Source organism: Neofelis nebulosa, chromosome 12, assembly GCF_028018385.1.
Source record: "Neofelis nebulosa isolate mNeoNeb1 chromosome 12, mNeoNeb1.pri, whole genome shotgun sequence".
NCBI classification, from domain to species: Eukaryota; Metazoa; Chordata; class Mammalia; order Carnivora; family Felidae; genus Neofelis; species Neofelis nebulosa.
In genome coordinates this window covers 83,994,504-84,019,531 of record NC_080793.1, presented here as the reverse complement: position 1 = coordinate 84,019,531, position 25,028 = coordinate 83,994,504, and the positions used below count along the sequence as shown (strand labels likewise).

At 44.4% G+C, this 25,028-nt stretch overlaps 1 protein-coding gene across 6 annotated transcripts in view; it reads left to right on the top strand.

Moving 5' to 3' along the window:
- Nucleotides 1-25,028, top strand: part of PIP5K1B (phosphatidylinositol-4-phosphate 5-kinase type 1 beta) — a 313,556-nt gene that overhangs the window by 101,031 nt on the left and 187,497 nt on the right. For 5 of the 6 annotated variants that reach the window (XM_058695763.1, XM_058695762.1, XM_058695764.1 and 2 more), the window contains exon 2: nucleotides 23,455-23,523. In XM_058695763.1, the coding sequence (XP_058551746.1) occupies nucleotides 23,455-23,523 (69 nt within the window). Of the gene's footprint in view, nucleotides 1-3,548; nucleotides 3,692-23,454; nucleotides 23,524-25,028 lie in introns of those variants that run through there. The other variant, XM_058695768.1, reaches the window with a different exon arrangement.

Genomic DNA, 25,028 nt, shown 5'->3' with positions numbered 1-25,028 from the left:
CTTGCCAGGGTCATGGCAGGGTAGAAAATGTGGGTCTCCCCAAGATCTCCATTACTGTTAAGTTCTTGAGATGCTTAAGCTGTAACCATTCCAAGTGCCAGGATGTTGGGAGGGATGGTCTCTGTACCTGCATCCCTTACCCCTCCCCCCGATCAAGTCCCAAACAGGAAGCTATTGATCCAATCACAGGTGTCCCTGCCCATCCCCAGTGCCCGGGAGCCTCTCTTACTTAGCACCTGCTGCTGCCACACAGATAGATGGGTCCGTAGGTCTGCTAAGCCGTCCCTCTGTCTCTGGATCCCTCTGCCTGCCTTCCGATAAGGTGAATTGACATTGTGTTTGGAGGTGGGAGGGCGGGAGGCAGTGTGCTTCCCTTGAGCGAGGACACAGCCCTGTGTATTTTGATGAAAGCCCCAAGTAGAGGTCTGCAAAGGCAAACGGCAGGCCTGGGCAGGAGGGGGCATGAATATTCCAGGGATACTTAGCAGTGTTAACACTAGGGAAAGGGCACGTATTCTTTCTGTTGGATTGCTAAGAATCGCAACCTGGCTCCGCCCTTCCCAGATTTCTTTTACTTAGGCTCACCTTAAGGTTCATCCTGTTCCGTGATGCTGAAAAAGGTGTGTTTAGTTCTGAGACATCAGCCCAGCGGTGAGCTTTGCGGTGGCCCGCTGGGTGTATGAGATTTGAAATACCCTAAAGGTGAAGATCTGGAATGTTTTCCCCCCCTACTTTCAAAATGATTGGGAGTGAAGTGGTTTAATGACAAGATTCAGAGTCACTCCTGTGAAGTGAAGGCACAACTTGACAAGAAGTCTTTGCCAGACTGGACAGATAAGCCCAAATCCTGAATTAGGTCTTCCCTTAAAGGTCTGGGTCCTTTGCAGACCCAGTGCCATAGACAAACCCACTAAGGTCTGCAGGTGGAGAACAGCTTTGCTCAAGAGAAGCCCGGTCTCAGGGTGACGTCGCTCCTGTTTGGGGCAGCTGCTCCACAGGGGTCCTCACATTTTTCTCTTGCGTCTGATGCTGTGTTGAATTCTGATGGAATGAAGGATATTTGCCCCCGGGTGTTATGGCCCGTTTCAGCCTCTTGGGCCCTTCTAGAAGCAGCAAGGGGGTGGAGAGCAAAAAAGTCAGCATGTGGGCGTCACAAAACACATATCAGAAGTTGCTCCACAAGATGGACTTTGGGCATCTCTGGGTGGTGAGACCGCTGGTCACATCAGTTTGCTTTCTGATTCTGTGGGTCACCTGGTATTTCTACGAAGATGTGAGGTGTTTTAAGTTTATTTCTTTGAGAGAAACAGAGATAGCATGAGGAGACAGCATGAGTGGGGGATGGGCAGAGAGCGAGAGAGAGAGAGAAGGAAAGAAGAAGAGAGAGAGAATCTCAAGCCGTCTCCACACCATTGGCCAGAGTGCCATGCGGGGCTCCAGCTCGTGAAACTGCGAGATCATGATCTGAGCTAAAACCAAGGGTCGGAAGCTTAACTGACTGAACCACTCAGGTGCCCCCGGAAGGGTGTGAGTGGTACTTAGGATCAGATTTTCTAAGTTACTCCACAAGAGAATCCATTCAAAGCAACTGAGACTGTCTTGTGTAAAATGGACCTAAAACAGCAGGAGAGGGGAGGAAGGGAGAAGGGAGGAAGAAGGAAAGCTATCTCCTGGAAGTCTCTGCCTCCCAGATTGATCACCGTCCCTGTTTTTCATCTCGTTTTATCACTCTGTAAACTGAACATTGATGGATCATCCAATGCTAGAAGGGAGGAGAAGAAAACATTAAGCATTGACTTAATGTGCAAGCCCCGATGAGAGGACATCTTCTGTGCCCTCCAGATGGCGTATCTAAGAAGTGTAGTGGACAGACTCCTAGATACATTCATCCGGCTTTCAACGTCCAAGTCTGTCCGCGCGCCGGGCGCCGTGCTAGGGTTTGTGATTTACACATAAATACACGGAGGTTGTTGCCCTGAAAGGGCTGTCAGTGTAGAGGAAAGAAAAGAACACGAAACTGATGATGGCGGTCAGTCAGTGAGACCGTCGGGGCAGGCCCACGGCATCTTGGGAGCACAGATCAGAGGCGGTGAACCCGGATTTGGGAGGGCTAAGCGTGGACTTCCAGAAGGCAGTGGTGCCTCAGCAGCATCTGGAAGACAGGGAGCCCCTGACCGGGGGAGGGGCAGGCGCCGCTGTGAAAGCAAAGACAGGAGGAAGGCTACCGGAAGCCATCCCATATGGGCAGCCGCTGTGGTGGGGCTGGCCGTGGGGAGAGAGGAGTAAGAGATCATGTCAGGAGAGGTAAAGTGCTCTGCCGGAGACTGAGTTCTGCCCCGAAGCGGTGGGAAAGCCTCTGCCGGATTTTAAAGAAGGAGCGTGGCGTGGCCAAATTGGCATCCTAGAAAGGTCCCTTGGGCCGCGGTGTGCCCCAGAGAGGCAGACTGATGAGGCTGAGGCGGTGATCTGTGCAAGAAAGGATGACGTCTCACTTATGATGGTAGCAGAGAAAATGCCAAGAAGGGGTCAGAATCAAAGGCCATTAAGGAGATTGATTGGAGAGATGGATGGGCTGGGATGGGGTGGGGGTGGGGGTGTCACAGAAGAGTCGGGATGGCCATCCCTTGATGTGGGGCTTGGATGGCCCAGTGTGAGATGGTAGTGTCCTGTGAGGGGGGCAGAATGTGAGAAATTGGGAGTTGGAGCTTCTAGGATTTGTAGAGCCTGTAAGACTCTGTAGGCACCGTGAAAGCCACCAGAAATAAATAGGGATGCAGAGCTCAAGAAAGAGATCTGGGATCCAGCGTTACTCGGGACCTAACACAAGGAGGTTATCTTTGAGGCCATTGGCAATGGAAGACATTATTCAAGAGTGAGAATAAGAGAATACAGAAGATCCCCAAGGAACGTGAATAGTTAAGAGGGAGCCTGCCAGAGACAGAGAGGTGTTTGGAGAATTAGGGGAAAACAGGAAATGTGGAATCTGTGCTCATGCTTTCTCTCAGGTCCACCGTCCGTGGACAAAAGTGCAAATGATGGGTCACAGAAATGACCACGCTGACTGCATTTGCCTCTTTAATTTTTTTTTCATGTTTTATTTATTTTTGACAGAGAGAGATAGAGCATGAGCGGGGGAGGGGCAGAGAGAGAGACACAGAATCCGAAGCAGGCTCCAGGCTCCGAGCCTTCAGCACAGAGCCCGACGTGGGGCTCAAACCCACAAACTGTGAGATCATGACCTGAGCTGAAGTCAGATGCTCAACCGACTGAGCCACCCAGGCGCCCCTCATTTGCCTCTTTAACAGATGTCCCAGGACATCTGCATCCGCCAGCCTGTCCTTCCCAGAACATCTGGGAATACAAGGTTCTCGTGTTTCTTTCACTGGGTACATTGCCTCCCCCAACAGTACCAGGGCCGTGTTGGTAAAGAACACCGGCGTAGGGGTTTAGGGAAAGCCAAGGACGGTGTTGGCCGAGAGCAGAGGGGCCCTCGGCCAAGGGGGACTGGTCGTTTGTCACTTCAGCAGATATCCCAGAACCTACTGTGTACCAAACCCTCTCAGGTCAACGCTTCAGAAAAGTCCAGGAAGATAATGGAAGAAACCACGTGGGCAGAGCCGCAGTGTCGTGTGGCTGTGGGGGAGGCCAGATTGCTGTGCCCCTGGAGGTGAACGGAGAGGTGGAAGTGAAGGTGGGGAGTGTGTGTGTGTGTGTGTGTGTGTGTGTGTAGAGGCCCTTTCTGCCCCAAGGGAGGGAGAGGGGCTGGGGAGCCACCTGAGCACAGTGGGAGCCCAGACCGCAGGGCCCCGAGCGCTCTGGGTCACCTCTGTGGCCACAGAGATTTTGGAAGCAGAGCAGTGACAGGGGGATGAGGGCAGCTGGTGGTGCCGATGACGACACTCAAGTTTTGGAGCGTGTACTCTGTGCCACTTGGTCCCTCCTCACACCCGGCCCGGGAGAAAGGCCCCTGTTGTTTTTCCCCACTGCTCCGACGTGAGCACGAAGGCCCACAGATGAAGTGACTCGAGCAGGCCGAGCAGCTGTTGAAGCTGGACAGTGTGACGCAGAGCCTGTTCCTGTGACCACCACGTTGCCACCATCTGTCCCACCGGCGGGGAGGGCGACAGGTGGAGGGATGGGCCGATGACCTCAGCGAAGCCTGCGGCAGCCTCCTGAGAGCAGATCTTTTGTCTTTTTCACCGAAAGTCTGGCTCTGAGGATCAGTACCCCCACACAGAGTTCAAGGGCGCAGTGGACGCGTCCTGTGGGTGCTGTGGACACCGGGGCCCTTCCAGAACCCAGCTGCTGGCTGGGGAACCTGGCAGGGTTCACAGGGCTGGACGGCCAGCTGGCGGTAGTGCTGTCTCTGCCTGTCTTCTGGAAACACAGGGTCTTATCCGTGTGTCTGTCCACAGTCTCGCCGAACTGCCTGTTCGCGGTCTCACTCACCTGTGACTTTGGCCGGCTCGACCGGACCGGACGAGGCCAAGGCCACTACCGCTTGACCGCCTCAGTCCCCACGTTGTAGATTGTTCCTTGTGTGGCTAATCTGTGGTTTGGCCTGAGTCAGGTTCCCTCCTGAGCTCGTGGTGCAGCTGGGGTGGAGGTGGCGAGGGGACCGTCAGCACAGAGGGGCCGCTGTTCACAAGTGCCGTGATCTTCGTGGGCAGTGAAGCTTGAAATCTCGGTCATGTTCGACCTCACCCCGTATTCCCCCAGGCCCAGTTGGTATCCACGTTCTGGTGATGTTTTCATTGTCAACACCATGCAGGGCTCCTTTCTCTCAGCCTTCAGCTCCACCCTAACCTTCTAGATCCCCATCACCAGAACACCTGCCAGATGCGGGCCTTCAATCTGACACTCCCTTGCCTTTTCGTCTTGTCTCCTCTTAATATTAAAGCCTTCAGATGCTCTGTGATTTGTCTGACCCATGATCGGCACCCAAGGCCATGCAGCCTGGAGCTGATCACCGTCTCCACCTTGATTCCCCTCCATTTGGTCACCCTGATCTTCCTCTGTCACCAGGTGTCCCCTTTCTACACTCCTGCCCTGCCCTCTTACCTGTCACCTCCCTGTCCTCTGGACAACGCCTTTTACCCTTGACTCTCCAGTTAAGTTGTGGGTCCACTGCAAACAGCTCTCTGCCCAGTGTGTCTGAAAAACACTTGGGAACTTTAGTGATTAATAGCTGATTTATAATCTCTTGGCCTTGGTTGGTTTTTTTTTCCTTTTTAATTCTTTATTGCATTTTTTAGAACATTCCATATGAGCCCTCTGACTGTGATAATGGAATATTTGTTAGAAGCAAAGCCAAGTAAAAGGAATTAACTCCTAATCCTGTTAAAGACTTTCTCATTATTCCGTGTGCTTGTGTTTTGGCTTCTCTTTGAAGCGCTGTGACAACAGGGACCACGTAACTCATTATGTGTCCCCCAAAGTGCCTTACATACAGGATTGCCCGAATACACGTCCGAGGTGGTACATACCCTCCTGGGTGAGGAGTAGGTCACACATGGCCATCTCATGACTCGGGTTTTCCCTGTCTCTAAACATTTGTGTCTTTGCCTCCTTGGAAACTGCTCTTCCTACGTCTTGCAGTTAAATCCATTAAGCCCAGAACCGCAGACAGTTCGGGGGCAGAATGTCGCTCCCTCAGTGGCTTTCTGCCCTTAGCAGCTTTTCCTACGGGCTGTAGCACAGCCCCTCTACACCCTTCTGTGTTCTCTCAGACCCCCCCCCACAGACACACAGGGTCCCCCACCCCCAGCTTCTGTAGGGTAAGGTCAGCTGTCTTTCATTGGCGCGCACGGGAGAACTGTCACTTGGGCTTTTCAACAGAAGAGGAAATAGACCCAGAAATGCTTGAGAAACTGCTGTAAGCTTCTGAATCCAAATATTTTCTTTCTTTCTTTCTTTTTTCAAGAGAGAGCAAAAGTGGGAGAGGCACAGAGAGAGAGAGAGAGAGAGAGAGAGAGAGAGAGAGAATCTCAAGCAGGCTCCATGTGCAGGGCAGAGCCCAACACGGGGCTCGATCTCATAGCCCTGAGATCATGGCCCGAGCCCAAATCAAGATGCTTAACCAGCTGAGACACTCAGGTGCCCCTGAATCCCAACGTTTTCTACCAGTCGTAACTGGCTTTAAGTTTGCATATGGCTTTCAGTTATTATTAATGTAGTAATTTAATAGTTCCTGGCGTGTGGTCTTAGGGGGAAAAGATGTTAATAGTTTAGAAATAAAACATGGACAGAAAGCATAATCTGGTAAATTAAAGAAATGAGACAATTTATTTTTTTAACTTTTTTTAATGTTTATTTCTGAGATCCGGGGGCGGGGGGTGGGTGGAGGGGGGGGGTAGAGAGAGACAGGGAGACACAGAATCCGAAGCAGGCTCCAGGCTCTGAGCTGTGAGCACAGATGCGGGGCTCGAACTCACGAACCGTGAGATCATGACCTGAGCCAAAGTCGGACGCTTAACAGCCTGAGCCACCCAGGTGCCCCAAATATGAGACAGCTACTTTTTTCTGTCTAATGTTGATAGTGAAGGCTTGGTTTGACAAGGTTTATGAATACTTTTAGCACAACCTTTGTTGGAAACACGAATTACGAGTGGTTCGTCTTTATGCTGAGCCTTTTGTCCTTGCCATTTATAGCTATTCTGTTGATTCACTTGGTGAGCTCCATTCTGAGAGTCGATGAATGTGTTTCATGAGAGAATTATAAGAGCCCTGCAATTTGTTTTGATTGGTCTCCATGTTGATTCATAGCGAGCAGGTGCCATCGTTTGGAATTGGTTTTGGCAGTGGCTTGGTTACATAAACATTAGATACGTGAAATGAAACCCCGTTTAAATTATTTTCATCAGGAAGAATAGGGGGAACTTTATGTCGAATCCAAGAGCACCGTGGGTCTGTTTCTACAGCTTTGGAACATAAATTTGTGCAGCCGACCATATGTCTGCACATACATGTGTATAGGTGGCCTCCCTCCATTGTGCAGCCATTTCTTTGACAGTTTCTGTGCATAGTCTAAAGAAAGAAATCCGACCCTGTGCTTTCTTAATATAGCAGAATTTTTCCAGTCTGAAAAATCTAGGCATTTCTACTTTGGAAACTACGTCAAGGATCGTTTTCCGTTTGGTGCATGTTGGTTGCTTATTTTGAAGCCTTGGGAAATAATCCATCACAGTCTTAATCCTTGATTTTTCCCACTTGCTTATTATTGTTGTTTATTGCCTAAGCTGCATTAGAAAAGCATCAGACCTCTTCAAGGCACTGAAGAAGGACCGGTAATATTCTTAACCTCCCCAACAGAGCTATTTACAAGGCTGACATTTTCCTAAGAATGGCTTTTGAGGTTTTCCTGAATATACATACATTTTCACAAGTGTGTTTTTCCTCAAAGGATTGAACATGGACTTGGGATCACCAGTAGAATGAGCATATGGAAATCTCTTTGTAATAACCCTTTTAAGTAACATCCTAACCTTTGGGCTGCTTTTGGGTAAATTCCTTAAACGCAAGTTGGACATCTCATGCACACCCACGAAAATATGTTAAGTATCTCTTTCATGCTGCTGGGTCTTGCTCTGAGAAAGCTGCCCTGAAGCCTGGCATCTTCCTCACTCTGTCTCTGAACCTCGTGTCCCCCAAAAGCTGCTCTAAGTCCATTTTCAGTATTCTTCAGAAATGAAGCTTTCCGGGGTCTCTCCGGGCGGACTCGGGCTGTTCCTCTTCCAAGAACCCCAGAGTAAAAACACATGCCGGGTTGTAGTGTAGCTGTCCCCATGTCTGTCTCTCCTACTAATGTGACTTCTGTGAAAGATCTTTGTCTTGATGGCTCCAGGGCCAAGTTCAGTGCCTGACATGTAATGCTCAATAAATGACTGAATGAATTGGATGAAAGAGGAAAAAAAAAAAAAAAGAACGCGTGAATTAATTTGCTGGCAGATAACGAAAATGAACTCAGAAGAGCACAGTTTAAACAGAAGTGATTGACATTAGCATGCGGGCATGACCAAGGCCCCAAATATTTTTTAATTGCTTTCCCTATTGGGAAATGTTCTAGGCAGTGTTACCATATGTAGCCTGAATGGCATGAACGCGTTTGACTGTGACTATCTGATGGCAGATCAGATCCCATAGGGGGAGTTGCCCTTGTAACGAGCAAAGAATTAAGGAGCCTCCTCCTGGTTCCAAGGAGGATCTGAGAGGAGGCCTCACCCAAGAAGTGGCAGTGGCTCCAAACCGCAGGCACTGGCGAAGGGAGTCGGCAGAATTCATGGCGGAAGAGAAGTGGGTGGGACCCACGGTCACACACAGTTCGTGGCGCACATGGGCATCGACACCAAACCTGCAGAGGCCTATTCTGGTGTTTTTCCCATCTGTCCCTGTTGCCTGGCTTCATCGGTGTTTGATGGAGTGCCTGTTGTTATGAGCAGACCAGGAAGGACTTGGGGGCAGTGCCCCTCACGTCTTGAATCTACAGGTTGGCCTATTTAGTTGGGTAATTAGGTAATGAGCCGTTGGCACCCCCCTCCGCATTTGGTCTTGCGTGAGGAGCAGACTCAATCGGCGGCGAATGAAAAGTACTGATGTCTGTGGCCCTAGCTGGAGACTCGGAGGTGCAAAGGATCACCACTAACTCACCTATGGTCCCCAGGTGTCACAACTCTGCAACTTGGAGTAGCCGTGGAGCTTTCAAAAGCTCCCCTGCCACCCGGTAAATTCTGAAATGCCCTCTAGGTTGAGACTCCCTGATGTAGAACGCGTTTTACAGAAAATCATCGTGTAAATAGATATTGTGGCCTAACCTTTGGGCTGCGTTTACAAATTGAAAGAGGAAGTGCACTGTTGAATAAATGGGCTTCCGATTGTTTTTGTCAGACAGCTAGCGGGGAGAGTGTGGCTTTGTGGAAAGAACTGACTTGAAGGCCCACAAAACTCCGGATCAGATCTCATTCCTGCCCCCATGTGACCCCGGGCACGTTGTCCCAAGTCACAGTCTCACTCTTAGACTTAATGTAGAGGCCGCAGAAGGTAGCCATCTACTTGAAGGCCTTTGCAGATCCCCAGAGTCATAAAAATAGAAGTGTCCCAGCTCCTGGCCTACCTCCTAATCCACATTTCCTTTGAGATCGTGTTTCTTAGGCAGATCATTAGCACATACCTGCTTTCCCACGTTCATTACTGTTTTCTGTGTCATTCTGTGGTCTGTCATGGGCCTGTTTGTTCTCAGAGCCCAAGGTCACTCTTGTTCTTTTTTGGACCACTGGCCAGTCATCCCCTATAGGATGCACGTCTCAGGATCCTCATGTTCGATGGTTTTCAGTGGGCTGGCCCCTGGGAGCCATACACAGGGGTTAGCAGAGAGTTATACACAGGGGATAAGAGAGAACCCAGGGAGTTTTCCCCCTCTCTCTGCTTCAGGGAGCGTCTCCATCAGTGACTCTGTCTTCCCCATGCCTGTAAACATACCTCTCCGTCTGTGGTTCCAGCTTCTGCCAATCAACCTTCACCACACTGTTCTGGCCCCAACAGATAAGCTCCACCTTTTGTGGTTCATTAACACCCCTTTCTGTTGGTGTGCCTCTGGCCTTGAAAGTGGTGGTGGCTTCCTGCTGATGGGAATGTCTGCATTGCTTCACCATTTTTGCTTCACTTTCCAGCTCACCTATCACATTTATAATCAATTCCGTGTATTAAGTTCCCTCTCTTTAACGCACCCAGAATGGTTTCCGTTTTCCTTACCGGACCCTGACAACTCGCTTGAAGTAATAAAGCGTGTTGATTGCCTTTACTAGTCAGGATGTCTTAGATGACCCCACGCCTGTGCTGAGAATACGGATTCCACAAACCCACCACACAAAGGTGGCGGTTTCGTTGTTTTGCTGTGTGGACCAAGAATCTGCATTTTCACAAAGCTCCCTGGGTGCTTATGAGGGCCAGCACTGGTATAGAGAACCGTAGAGCCAGGCGGAGATGGAGGTGCTTGGGGAGATGGTCCTGTGTGCCTACACCCGCTAAGGGCTTCACTTCTACAGACCAGCCTTACAGCAAGAGAGCCTGCCTTGGGAAAATGAAAAATGACTACCTCCCATGGATGTTATAGGACAGTCCGTTACGAGTGTCGATAGCACTGGCTAAAGTGGGATGCTAAGGGATTGTTTACAGTGGTAAATGAGCTCATGGATGGGACGGCTTGTCACACATGGTTGTTACTCAACAAATGACCGTGTGTCTTCTTCCCTCCGATTAAACGAAAGCTCAGAAATGGAGAAAGCTAAAGGGGTGCCTGGGTGGCTCAGTCAGTTGAGTGTCTGACTCTTGATTTCAGCTCAGATCATGATTCCAGGGTTGTGGGACTGAGCCCTACATCGGGCTCCATGCTGAGTGTAGAGCCTGTTTAAGATTCTCCCTCTGTCTCCCTGTGCCCCTCTCCCTGACGCACACCCTTGCTCGCTGTCTCTAAAAAAAATTTAAAAATTAAAAAAAAATGTAGAAAGCTATGAGATCATGTAAATTATTTACTCCTGAAGCTAACAGAATCCAGATACTAAATATCAGAAAGGATAGATAAGCAGTTAAATAGTCAAAATTCATTGCTTGGTATATATTTCTGTTATCTGAACTGGTGTCTCAACAGTCTAACCATATGACACTGTAAGTTGGCTGTGTTCAATGTCAGAAATAATTTAAGAAAATAAGTCCTAACTGGGAGTCTGTATCAGATCACATGTTAATACATTTCGTAAGGAGACCTGACTCTTACGATTATGCCCTTACTTGGCCACTAAGAATTCTGCATTCCAGGCTCTTGCCAGAGACTGTAACTTTGAGGGCTCTACTGTCCAATTCTTATCAAAAGGTTGGTTATGAGAAATACTTTTCAGGGAGGATTGCCTGAAGCATATGCAGTCCATTCATTCCTCATTGAGATAGCCTAAATATTATTCATGGTGTAAGTCAAGTCATGGGATCTCAATGTAATAGCTTCTTGTCAGTTTCCCTTTGCTTGGCAGGATTAGTGAAAAAAGACACATCTATCCTTATGGAGTTTTTTTTAACTCTGCGTTAAATGCAGAGACTCTCAGATTAAGAATACAATCCCATTTACGATTGCACCAAAAATAATAAAATAGTTACCTAGGCATAAACTTAACCGCAGACGTGAAAGACCTATGTTTCGAAAACTGTGAAACATTGATGAAAGAAATTGAAAATGACACAAAGATATGGAAACCTGTCCCATGCTCATGGCTTGGAGAATCAGTATTGTCAAAATGTCCATGCTACCCAAGCGATGTATAGATTTAATGCAGTCCCCATCAAAATACCAACAACTTTTCACAGAACTAGAACAAATCCTAAAATTTGTGTGGAACCACACAAGACCCCCAAATAGCCAAAGCAGTCTTCAGAAAGGAGAACAAAGCTGGAGGTGTTATACTCTCAGATTTCGAGATACACTACCAAGCTGTAATAATCAAAATAATATGGTACTGGCACAAAAATAGACATACAGATCAATGGAATAGAGAATCCACAAATAAGCCTTCACTTAAACTCTGAATTAATCTACAACAAAAGAGGCTAGACTATACAATGGGACAAAGACAGTCTCTTCAACAAATGGTGCTGGGAGAACTGGACAGCTACATGCAAAAAAAAAAAAAAAAAGAGGAAAAAGAGGAAGGAAGGAACTCGACCACTTTATTACACCTTATACAAAAATAAACTCAAAGTGAATTAAAGACCTAAATGTGAGACCTAAAACCATAAAACGCCTAGAAGAAAATACAGATATATTTTTGTCTAGATATGTTTCCTGAGGCAAGGGAAACAAAAGAGAAATCAAACGATTGGGACTACACCAAATTAAAAAACTTTTGCAGAGCAAAGGAAACTGTTAGCAAAACAAAAGAGCAGCCTACGTATTGGAGAAGAGACTTGCAAATGGTGTGTCCTGTAAAGGGTTAACATCCAAATATATAAAGAACTTCTACAACTCTACAACGCAAAAACCCAAATAATCCAATTTAAAAATGAGCAGAGCACTTGAATAGACATTTCTCCAAAGAAGTCATCCAGATGGCCAACAGACACATGAAAAGATGCTCAGCATCACTCCTCATCAGGGAAATGCAAATCAAAATGTCAATGAGGTATCACCTCAACACCTGTCAGAACAGCGAACATCAAAAAGACAAGAAATAACAAGTGTCAGTGAGGATGTGGAGAAAAAGGAACCCTCATGCATTGTTGATAGGAATGCAATCTGGTGCAGCCACTGTGGAAAACAGTATGGAGGTTCTTCAAAAAATTAAAAGTAGAACTACTGTGTGGTTGAGTAATCCCACTACTGGCTATTTATCCAAAGAAAACAAAAGCACTTTGAAAAACTAGATGCCACGCTGTGCTTACTGCAGCATTATTTACAATAGGCAAGATATGAAATCAACACATGTTCGTCAATAGATGAGTGGATAAAAAAGTGGTATATGTAGACCATGGAGTATTGGCTATATCAGCTATAAAAAAGAATGAGATCTTGCCATCTGCAATAACATGGATGGACCTAGAGGGTATAATACTAAGTAAAATCCATCAGAGAAAGATAAATGCCATATGGTTCCCTTATATGTGGAATTTAAGTGGCAAAACAAAGGAACAAAGAAAAAGACAAAAAGAAAAAAAAGACTTACAAAGAAAACAAACTGATGGTTGCCAGAGGGAAGGTGGGTAGGGGGATCCATGAAATAGATAAGTCATTGACTCATTATATTGAACACCAAAACTCATAACAAACACTGTATATATAATTATACTTCAATTAAAAAGAGAGAAAAAAACTCTCATAGGTTTCTAGACAGAGAAAAGCAGTCAGTGACCACGACAGGGGCATCAGTCTAGCATGAAACTCCTTACTTATAATCCAGAAAGCAAGAACACAGCAAAACCATATTTATAGAGAATTGAAGGAACAAAGGACTGAGCTAAGAATCCCGTCACCAGCCAAGAGATCTAGTCATATATGAGGCCAAAAGAAAGACATGTTTAGACATGGAGGGACTCCAAGCGGGCCATCCATGTGCCACTTGTGAGGAAGTTACTTAAGAAATGTTCCAGGGGTGCCTGGGTGGTTCAGTCTATTAAGCGTCCGACTTCGGCCCAGGTCATGATCTCACAGTTTGTGAGTTCGAGCCCCTCGTCAGGCTCTGTGTTGACAGCTCAGAGCCTGGAGCCTGCTTCAGATTCTGGATCTCGCTCTCTCTCTGCCCCCCACCCCTGTTCACACTCGGTATCTCTCAAAAATGAAGTTTTTAAAAAAATGTCTTAATACCTCCTGTGGACAAGGAAGAGAGAGGAGATGTCATGGGTTGGATTCTCTGAAAGCAGGCAAGGAAACAGAGTTTTTGCATGCAAGATATTTATTAGAGGTCCACACCTGTGTTAAGTGTTGAACTGTATCCTGCAAAAAAAAAAAAATATATATATATATATATATACATACATATATGTATATATATGTATATATATATACACACATACAAGTTCTAAACCCTGGTATCTGTGAACGTGACCTTATTTGGAAATAGAGCCTTTACTCATGTCATCAAGGAAAATGAGGTCAGGAGGGTGAGCCCTAATCCAATATGGCTGACGTCCTTTCCAGAAGAGGAAGATGCCACGTGAAGACAGACACGTGGGGAGAATGCTGTATGACAGGATCGATGCAGCCACAAGCCAGGGAACACCAAGGGTCAGTGGCCACCAGCAGAAGCAGGAAGAGGAAGGGAAGGATTTTACCCAGAGCCTCGGGGGCAGCATGGCCCCGCTGATGCCATGATTTGGGACTTGCAGCTTCCAGAACCACGAGAGAAGAAATTCCTACCATGTGAAAGCACACATGTGGAGACTAATACAGCCTGTGAAAGGAAGAGGTGGGGTGAGCAGAGGGAGAAGCCCGGCTCCCCTGCAGGACCCACGAAGCGGGCCCGACTTGGCCAGGAGCTGCCCTACCATTCGGTCACAGGATGTGGGCAGCCCCGGGGAGGCCATCACCTCGCTGAGGTGGCTCTTCCGTAGATTTTCTTGATGATTTGAAAATAGAATGATAACTAACCAAATATACATGGCATGAACTGTTGTCATTACTAGGAAGAAGAAAGTGGAATTGCAAGTTGGATTAATCCAGCAAAGGGGAAATGAATAAAAATAAATGTGGCAACAATAAATGTAGTTAATAGTAAATAAATATATTGGAAGCAAGCCAGATACAATCCTATCACAATAGATGTGAATTTGTTAAAATCCCCTTTGAAATGACAGTCTCTTAAATTAGCAAAAACAAAACAAAACTCCAGTTTTAGGCTAGTTTTAAGGAACACAGATAAAATGACAGCTAAAAAAGTTCAATGGACAAAGATATGCCAAGTGTATGCAAGTAAAAGGAAAACGGAAGTGTACATGAACCACAATGGAATTCAAAACTAAAATTATTAAGAAAGGATCCTTTTCAAAGTAAAGAGGATATTTCACCAGGACACTATTATACATACATTATACACTAGTCAGCATTGTTGTGGAAAATTTAAGGCAAACAAATAAAACAAAAAAAATTACAGGAGAATATGATAGAACTATAACTATATTATCGTAAGCCAGCCAGGAAGAAACACCCTTATTGAAACATCTTTAACGTTCTAGAACTTTCTCTGAGAAAGAATCTTAGAAGTTGGGCCGAACTTGGTCAGTGCATTAATGGTTCTTTTTGAAGGGCCGTTGCTACATTCCTGTCTATAAAAAGGTTGAAGCCGTCAGTCGAATGGCGCAGGAAGAGTCCTTGATTATTGACATACTTGTCAGCATTGGACGTTCGCCATCTTTAAAATGTTTTCCAAGTTGGTGGGCAGGTAGTAGCATCTCAGTTATTATAATTCGTGTTCTCTTACTACTCAGCAGGCTTATCCCTTTCAAAGGTTTACCAGTGATCTAGATTTTCAGTTCACACCCTTCACTTATTTTGATCCTGTGTGGTTTGTCTTTTCCTTCGTAATCAATTTGTAGAGTTTCCTAGTACGTTAGACACTAACCCTGTCATGTGAGCTGCAATGTAGTACGAGCAGGGGAGGGGCAGAGACAGAGGGAGACACAGAATCCGAAGCAGGCTCCAGGCTCTGAGCCATCAGCACAGAGCCCGACGCGGGGCTCGAACTCAACAAACTGCAAGATCATGACCCGAGCCGAAGTCGGATGCTTAACCGACTGAGCCACCCAGGCACCCCTACCGTCTGCATTTTTAATGAATTCCAACAGACTCAGTCTGGAGCTCTTACCTGTTTTATTTTATACTTATTTACAAATATTCAAAATCCTACCCTAGTTCATGACCTTTAACTTTGACATTATCAAATTTAAAACAAATGACAAGCAAAGAGAAACAGGAAATTTGGTGAATGTCAGTATGCCTTGGGGGGCAGAACAGAGCCTGGGATATATGGTTCGTGCTATTGATTGCTGCCTGTGGTTCAGGGTTTGAAGAGCATTAATGTTTTCCTTACTGTTAAGTGTGAAGTGCTCATTGCATAATCCTTGGAGAATGTAGAAAAAATATAAAAAAGGAAACCCGAAGCATTTATAATCCCATCGTCCACAGATACTCACCAGTGCTTCTGTGAATTTCTTTCTTCCTTCTTCCAGGCACATATAGAAATATATAGAATTGTACATAATCTCTCTAAAACGTACTCATCTTGGCTCCCATAGTTATGAATGATGCACTTTAACTGGTTCAGGAGCATAGCAGGTCTAGGAACAAATGGTAATTACCACTCTGTCCATTTCATTGCCCATTTGCAGTTTACCAGAACATTCCCAAGCGTCTCATTTGCCTCCCCTGCACAGATGTCCCAATGAAGAGGTCCGTGTGACCTTTGTTCAACATCGCCCTAAGAAAAGTCGTAGAGTACAGGCAACTTTTCATGGCATCCTTTTATCATTATTGCCTATTTTGTAAATTAGTCTTAGATAAATTGCTTTTTAAAACTGGAAGTTTACCTATTTCTCTTCTCTTTTCTACCGTCCATTCAGGGGTGACCTACAACATAATAAAAAGGATCATTTCACCATCTGTCCTGCATTCAAGCCCGTTAGTCAACCCCTCCCTATGGTGGGTTTTCCAAAGACCCTTCATTTTTGCTCTTGGAAGTTTCTCGGTTTTCAGAGCTGCCAAGTCTTAGAGGTTTAATGACTCAATGGCATCCTTTAGGGAACTCTTCATTCTGTTGCTTCTCTTACACCATTGATGGGTAAAGAAAACCGTGCCCTTACTGTCATTAGCACGTAATAAATGGGAGACATGCACATACCCTAGTGAGAAATGGGCTAGAGCTTCAGACCAGATGATCCACCAAAGGAGTTCAAACAACCAAGTAAACATGACAGAGTTGTCTGTCTTGCTTTGAAACATACACAGGCAAAATAAGATGATATTTTTGCCCAGAATTGGCCGTGTTTAATTTGATTTTAAATGATGACCCTTGCTGCTGCGAGAGATACAAAGTTAGATATATTTTACCCAGTAAACATCGTTCTGTGAATCTTTAGCAGCTCTGATGGACTTGCCGTTGGAAATTCTAAGAACACCGAAGACAGTTTTACTCACAACGAACAGAAAGCATCCTGAATGTCCGTTAATAAATATTGAACTATGATACATTTTTATGATAGTTATTCAGATGTTAGACCTTTTTCCAATTAATATTTAGTGATGCAGACAGTGTTTATATAAAGCAAAAAGGGCCCAAGTACAAAGTTGTATGTAATGTATGACCCCAGTTTTGTTAAAAAATAAACACATTTGAAAAAGATCCACTGGTAAAATAAGTGAATATTAGCAGTTAATAGGATTAAAGGTGATAGTTTTACTTTTCTTTTTCTTATTCAAATAAAATACCTGTTTTACTTTTCATAGGGAAAAAAACATGTGAAATTTTCTTTTAATGTTTATTTTTTGAGAGAGAGAGAAAGAGAGAGAGAGAGAGAGAGAGAGAAGGAGCAGGGGAGGGACAGAGACAGAGGGAGACACAGAACCCGAAATAGGCTCCAGGCTCCGAGCTATCAGCACAGAGCCCGATGTGGGTCTTGAACTCATGAGGTGTGAGATCATGACCTGAGCTGAAGTCAGATACGTAACCGACTGAGCCATGTGGGTGCCCCACAAACGTTATTTTTAAATTTGAACCCCAGACATTATTTTTAAATTTAAAAAGTATGTTTAGTTTTTAAAATGACTGAAAGATCATGAACACTTATACATTTGATTAAAAAAATCAAGGAACCTTCCCCATATATTATGAAACTTAATTCCAAGTTAGTTTGCAGAGTTTTGGGAGTAGTCTGGTTATGTCAGGAAAATGAAAACGTGGCATATTCAGTAGTGTTTTACATCTTTTTTTTTAAATTTTTTTTTTTAATGTTTATTTTTGAGACAGAGAGAGACAGAGCATGAACGGGGGAGGGGCAGAGAGAGAGGGAGACACAGAATCGGAAGCAGGCTCCAGGCTCTGAGCCATCAGCCCAGAGCCTGACGCGGGGCTCGAACTCACAGACCGTGAGATCGTGACCTGGCTGAAGTCGGACGCTCAACCGACTGAGCCACCCAGGCGCCCCAGTAGTGTTTTACATCTTAAAAAGGGCTTAAAATGCACATGGAGATTATGTCTATTGAAGTACGTACAGCCTAAAAGTCTTTTTCATTGATGAAGGAGGTTGTGTTGAGTTAATGACATGGCCATTTATTCCATGCCAACTATATCTAATGTTACCACACCGCTGGCACCTTCCAAAGAATCCTGTATACATTGTGATTGTTGGTGTTGGACCCCTCAGTTATGTCTTGATCACCTTCCTTCAGGGGATCAGCTCTCTTCCCATGCATAAAACACCCAAGGAGATGGAATCAGATGCTGCCTGCATTGATCTAATGGTGTGTTATTATCTTTCTTAGCAATTTATTCGTTCGTTCATTCTATAAATATTTACGAAGCACTTACTGTATGCCGGGTACAGTTTAAGTGTTAGAGGTACGTCGTTGAACAAAACAGACTAAAGTCCCTGCCTCTGTGGAGTTTAAATTCTTCAGGAGGAGAAAGACTGAAACAAAAACCCACTGTAATAAATAAGGAAACTCTATTGTATGTTGGATACTGATGAGTGCTATGGGCAAAAAAGAAAGAAAGGGAGGGAGAGAGGAAGGAAGGGAGAAAGAAAAGGAAGGAAGGAAGGAAGGAAGGAAGGAAGGAAGGAAGGAAGGAAGGAAGGAAGGAAGAAAAGAAAAGGAAAGGAAGTAAAAGAAGGAAAGGAAGAAAGAGGAAGGAAATAAAAGAAGGAAAGAAAGGAAGGAAGGAAATAAAAGAACAAAAGGAAAGGAAGGAAGGAAAGAAAGAAAGAAAGAAAGAAAGAGAAAAAGAAAAGAAAAAAGAAATTAAGGAGAGTTAAGGGGAATCAGGAGTATGGGGTATTAGGGCAGGGAGGTACCAAATAGGATATAGTTTAAAATAGGATCATCAAGCTAAGCATCAGATAGAAGTTGACATTTGAACAAAGACCTGAAGGAGATGAGCAGGTACCTGTAGAAGACTGTTCAGGCAGTGGGAATAACTCAAGCAAAAAGCTTTAGTGTAGCAGCATTCTGGTGTTTGAAAAAAAAGCAGAGTACGTGAAGCAGGGGAATGGAGGGGGAGTTCAGAGGTGCTAAGGTCAGAGGAGGAATGGGAAGAGGGTGGGTAGATCGTACAGGACCACATCCACCATTGCAAGGACTTTGGCTTTTACACTGGATGAAATGGGAAACCGCTGCAGGGTCTTAAGAGAAAAGGGACATGGAATGATTAGGTTTAAAGACAGATCACTGTGGCTGAAAGTAGCTTGCAGATGGGTGTGGATGGCCCTAGCAAGCCCTGTTGAGAGACCCAGAGGGGGTAACACATGCTCCAGACGATGGTGGCTCTGCTCATGAACACAGAACAGGAGTGGTGACAGGTGACTGGATTCTGGATGTCTTTCAGAGGCTTTGCTGGCAGGTTGACTATGGTGTAAGAGAAGGAGGACTCTAAGATTTGGGGCCTGAACAGCAAGAGGTTGGAGATGCCGTTAACTGAGATGGCAAAGGTCCAAGGGAAGGAAGGGAGGGAGTGTCAGGATTATGGTTTTAGATTTGCAAATTTGGAGGTTTCTGGTAGATACCCACATGGAGACGTCAAGAAGACTATTGGATATGCAACTCTGGAGCCCAGAAGAGAGATCCAGATGGTATTTGGAGACTCTCAAGAAAGTATGGATAGAGAAGAGAACCAAGGAGTCAGTCCTGGGGGTGCCTGGGTGGCTCAGTCGGTTAAGCGTCTGACTTTGGCTCAGGTCATGATCAGGTTTGTGAGTTCAGGTCCCACAGCAGGCTCTGTGCGGACAGCTTGGAGCCTGGAGCCTGTTTCATATTCTGTGTCTCCTTCTCCGTCTGCCCTTCCTCCACTTGCACTCTCTCTATCTCAAAAATGAATAAAAACATTTTTAAAAAATTTAAAAAAAAGGAGTCAGTCCTGGATACTCCAATATTAAGAGGTTACAGAGAAAGAAAGGAGAACCGTCTAAGGAGACTGATAGGTCAGGCAGAATGGGGACTTAGAGTTAGCCATTGGATTTGGCAGCATGGAGGTCCTTGGTGATTTTGATGAAGACGTTCACAGTGTAGTGGGGAGAGCAAACCCCTGATTGAGGTGCATTAAAGAGAGAATATGTGAAAAGGAATCAGGGGTTGAGAGTAGAAACATCTTTTTCAAGGAGTTTCGCCGCAAGGAGGAAGTGGAATCCAGAAAAGGCTTTTATTTTGTTACGGTGGAAGAAATGGCAGAGCGCTGATGGGATAGAAATAGAGTGAAAGATTGAAGCCGCCGAGAGGAAGGGGAGAATCGTAGGAACGAGGTCCTTGAATAGGTGACAGGCTCTGCACAGTTTAAATAATTGTTTTAGAATTACTAACTGTTGTCACATTCATTGCCAGCATTTCCGCCTTGTTGCTTGCCTTTTAATATGTTCATGATCTATTTTCATATTAAGTCGAGAAATTTGAGCGGTCAAATCAACTAAACTTTTTTATTGTGTACCTTTTATGTGTATAAAAATGTTTGCCTACGCAAGGATCCAATATTAGTTAAATACCTATATATTCGTATAAAGTAATTGCGTAATTTGAGCTTTTCCAGGGGGCATGACCTAGCCTTTGGTTTGCCTTTTTTTTTTCAATGAGCCTGAGACCTTTCAGGTATTACAATTCCACTTATACATTATTCAAACCTCACCAAAATATTATGAAGAGACTAAAAAATCAATTATTTTTTTAAAAATGTTTATTTATTTTGAGATGGGGAGGGGAGGGTGTGAGAGAGAGAGAGGGAGAGAGAGAGAATCCCATTGTGGGGCTCCATCTCATGAACCGTGAAATCATGACCTGAGCCTAAACCAAGAGTCAAACACTTAATTGACTGAGCCACCTGGGTGCCCTGAAAATCAATTATTTTTTAATTGTATTAAGCAGATATAGTGTGGGAAGCAGTAGCATGTGAAACATCTGTCCATATTATAGTTGATAGGTTATAATCCAGTTAGTTATATGGACACAACTGGAAATACAAATTTGTCTAAGAGAGTGCTTTGATGGGTGGGCAATCATAGGTCTGGTGAGGTTAGCTTGCCATGATCCATTCTTTAATTTCCTTGGATGTTTTTTTAGTCCTTTCAAGCCTGTAGGAGTCTTTTAGTCCCAATGCAGAGAAATGGCTAGCAATTCCTAGGTTTAATCCACACCATATTTATTAAAAGCCCAAGATTTAGGGGTGCCTGGGTGCCTTAGTTAGGCATCCGACTTCAGCTCAGGTCATGATCCCATGGTTTGTGAGTTTGAGCCCTGCGTCAGGCTCTGTGCTGGAGCCTGCTTCCAATTCTGTGTCTCCCTCTCTTTCTCCTCTCTCTCTCTCTCTCTCTCAAAAATAAACTTTAAAAAAATTAAAAGCCCAAGATTTAAAATCTGCTTCAACAACCTAATTGTCCATCAGTAGATGAATGGGTACACTAGATGTGGTACACACACACACACACACACTAAACTGTTACTCATCCATACCACAGGATGAGATCTTGCCACTTGAGACAATATGGATAGACCCAGAGAGTGTAATGCTAAGTGAAATAAGTCAGAGAAAGTCAAATACCAAATGATTTCACCAATATGGGGGGTCTAAAGAACAGACGAATAAGCAAGCAAATGCAGAAGCAGACCCTTGAATCTAGAGAAGAGACTGATCGTTGCCAGACGGGAAGGGATGAGGGGGACAGGTAAAAATGGGGACGGGGAGGGGGATATACAGGCTTCCAGAATGAGTAAGTGACAGGGATGAAAAATACAGCATAAGGAATTCGGTCAATGGAATTTTGATAGTGTTATAGGGAGACTGAGGGTAGCTGCACTTGTGAGCAGAGCAGAGCATCCAGACTTGTCACATCACTATGTGGTACCCCCAAACCTAATATAACATTGTGTCCGTTATACTTTAATTAAAACTTTTTCTTCTTAAAAAAATAAAATAACATGTGCTTCAAAGGGTTACAAGAAAGTCAGAAGTGTTACCCCTCCTTGGTGTATCCTAAGAAAAGACCCTTAAATGTCACGGTTCTGGATTAAGTAGTTCTTCTCGTTTGCCAGATAAGTAACTGGCTATAAAAATTAAGGTGAATTAAAAGGTAAGATGCAAAACTCTTAGCCTTACAAAGTGAAAAGGACGCATGTTTAAACATCTTACATATTCCAGTGAGACAAAAATATTTTCTCTAAAAGCATTGAAAGAAGTCACATAGGGAGTCAATAGTGTTGTGCATGAAAAATAGAAAACTTCTCTATGTCATGATTATAATATGAAAGACAGCAGCATGGAAAATATTAATAACGTGCTTGGATACAGATGAATAACCTTGATACATAAAAATCAATAAGAAAAACACTAGTAATAATAACCATAATGAGTAAAAATCAATAACTAAAACACTAAGAACCCAGCACATGAGCAGACACAGTAATAGAAAACTCAAAACATGAGCGGCTCCTGGGTGGCTCAGTTGGTTAAGTATCTGACTTTGGCTCAGGTCATGATCTCATGGTTTGTGAGTTGGAGCCCCTCATCAGGCTCTGAACTGACAGCTCAGAGCCTGGAGCCTGCTTTAGATTCTGTGTCTCTCTCTCTCTCTCTCTCTCTCTCTCTCTCTCTCTGCCCCTCCCCTGCTTGTGCTCTGTCTCTCTCTGTCTCTGTCTCTCTCTCAAAGATAAGCATTTTTAAAAATTTAGAAAACTCAAAAGAAATACGGGGAGGTAAAAAAAGGCAAAAAAAAAAAACAGGTATGCAAACCATCTTAACATTTACTAATAATTTTCAGAAGTGCACATTAATATCAAGAGATGCTTTCTTTCACGTCTGAAATTAGCAAAGATAATTAAAATGGTAATAGTCACTGAAAGCATGTAATAAAACACACACCCACTCACCGAAGATAGTGTGAATGGGCATATGCTGGGAAAGAAAGTTACTATTCTTCTAATGACCTTGATATTCTAGGAATCTAAGAAAACACTGAAATTGGACAAAAATAGAAGCACAAAATAATTCTTGTTGTATTATTTGTAGGCGTAAAACCCTTGGAGCGCCTCACCTGTCCTTTAACGTTAGCGTTGTCGAAGGTGAAGTACTAACACGCAGTTGTCTTCACACACTGGCGTGCCCTGCAGCCAGAGACAATGATTATTCCTACGATGAGATGTTTATAATCAAATGGGAAAACGCGTATTACCTAAATGTCTTTGAAAACTGCTGGGTGAAAGTGGTATCCGGACATTCTTAGCATAAAACGACGGGGAACCAAAGGTGGTAACGTAGAAGCCCAAATGTGAAGAGTGGAGTTGCCCAAGGGCAGTAGAATTGAGTACTTTTTTTGTCCTGATTTATATTTTTTGGTACTTTCCAGATACTTTTAGAGGAAGCATCTATAATCAGAGGAGGCTTTTTTTTTTTTTTTTTAAGACTTTATAGAAAGAAACTTGTGCGTATGATTTGGGCTTGGACTTCTATACTGTCTTTCTTAGAGCATATGGGAGCAAGTATTCTACCAAAATGGTTTAGCGGTAAAGATTTATTTTGTAAAGACTGGGGAACACAGATTTTTTTTCTTTTTTCTTTTCCTTTTTTTTTTTTTTTTTGGTTAGTATTCTGAGAAATCTCTTCCTTTCTTGGAGATCAGAGTGATAACAACACAGATGTAATTAACCGAAGCGGATTCTCCGGGTAACAGTATTATTAGCATATGGTGTCTCAGAGCCGAGTGGTAAGTTGACACAGGTACGTTTTTCTCCTGTAGATGTCGTCTGCTGCTGAAAATGGAGATGCAGCATCTGGAAAACAGAACGAAGAAAAAACTTACAAAAAGGTGAGTGACTGTTTTGTTTTCTTTCTTCGGTTCAGAAAGAGGAACGCGGCCGTTGCCTGGAAAGTTGCATATATCCGAGGCCTTGTTTCCCTCTAAAGCAGTTGTGCGTAAATTACTGCCTTAGTTTCCTGTTGCCCTCACGGATTCAGTGGTTGAAACGACACAGAGGTATTGTCTTGTAGGACTACAGGTCACAAGGCCAACATGGGTCTCCCTGGGCCAGGATCCAGGTGGCTGTAGGCTGCGTTCCTTTCGGGAGTTTCTAGGGGACAGTCTGTTGTTCCCTTGTCTTTCCAGCTTCTCCAGGTTGCCTGTGTTGCCCGTATCATGATTCCCTTCCAACCTCAAAGATGGCAAAGACCAGCTGAGTCTCTCTCAGTCTGTATCACTCTGACACTTCAAAGAACACTTGTGATTATGCTGAGCCCTCCTAGATAATTCAGAATAATCCCTTTTTTAATTATTACTAGTTTTTTATTTGAGAGAGAGAGAGAGAGAGAATATCCCAAGCAGGTTCCACAGTCCGTGCAGAACCCAATGCAGGGCTCGATCCCCTGACCCTGGGAACGTGACCTGAGCTAAAACCAAAAGTTGAATGCTCAACTGACCAAGCCACCCAGGCACCCCTAATCCCTTTATTTTAAAGTCAGCTGATCAGCAACCTTAATTTCTTTTGCTACCTTAACACCTCCTTGCCAGATGACGTATTCACAGATAGCCATGGGACGTGGACGTCTTTGGGGAGGGGTGGTTTTTCCATGTTGTACATCATTGACAGTTACTATGCTATATAGATCATTGACAGAAGGTGGTTATTTGAAGACTCTTGTAACTCTTAAGAAGAAGGCCCTTATGTGTGTGCAGTGTTCTGTGTCCAGTATGTGAATCTTTTTTTAAATAATTTTTTTAGATGTTTGTTTATTTTTGAGAGAGAGAAGGTGATCAGGGGGAAGGGCAGAGAAGGGGACAGAGGATCTAAAGCAGGCTCTGTGCTGACAGCAACAGCCCGATGCAGGGCTGAAACTCACAAATTGCAAGATTATGACCTTGAGCCGAAGTCACACGCTTCACCAACTGAGCCACCCAGGTGCCCCCAGTATATGCATCTTTTAATTGACTTGCTACTTCCCACCGAAATTTTACACACTTTCTACCTTTGTATTTAAAAAAAAAAATTGTAATATGAACTTTTGTCCCATCCCTTTGTAAGCCTCTCAGATTCTGTGCCTTCAGCCCATTTCACAAAAATCCCCTTCCAGACGTTCCAGGGTATCTTACCTTGCCATTCTTTGACTTTGATAAATTCTTGGCTCCTGGCGAGGAAGCTAATGTTCAAACATATTACTGGGGAGTATATGTTCCCAGGCACCACTGCTCCTGATTTTAAATCGACTGCACATTTTACTTTTAAAAGTCCTTGCCCTCCTTCTGTCTTGCGAGTAGGAGGTTTGTATATGCAAGGTCTATTATATCTTAATTTTTCCTTTTGCTTTTTACTCTTTCGT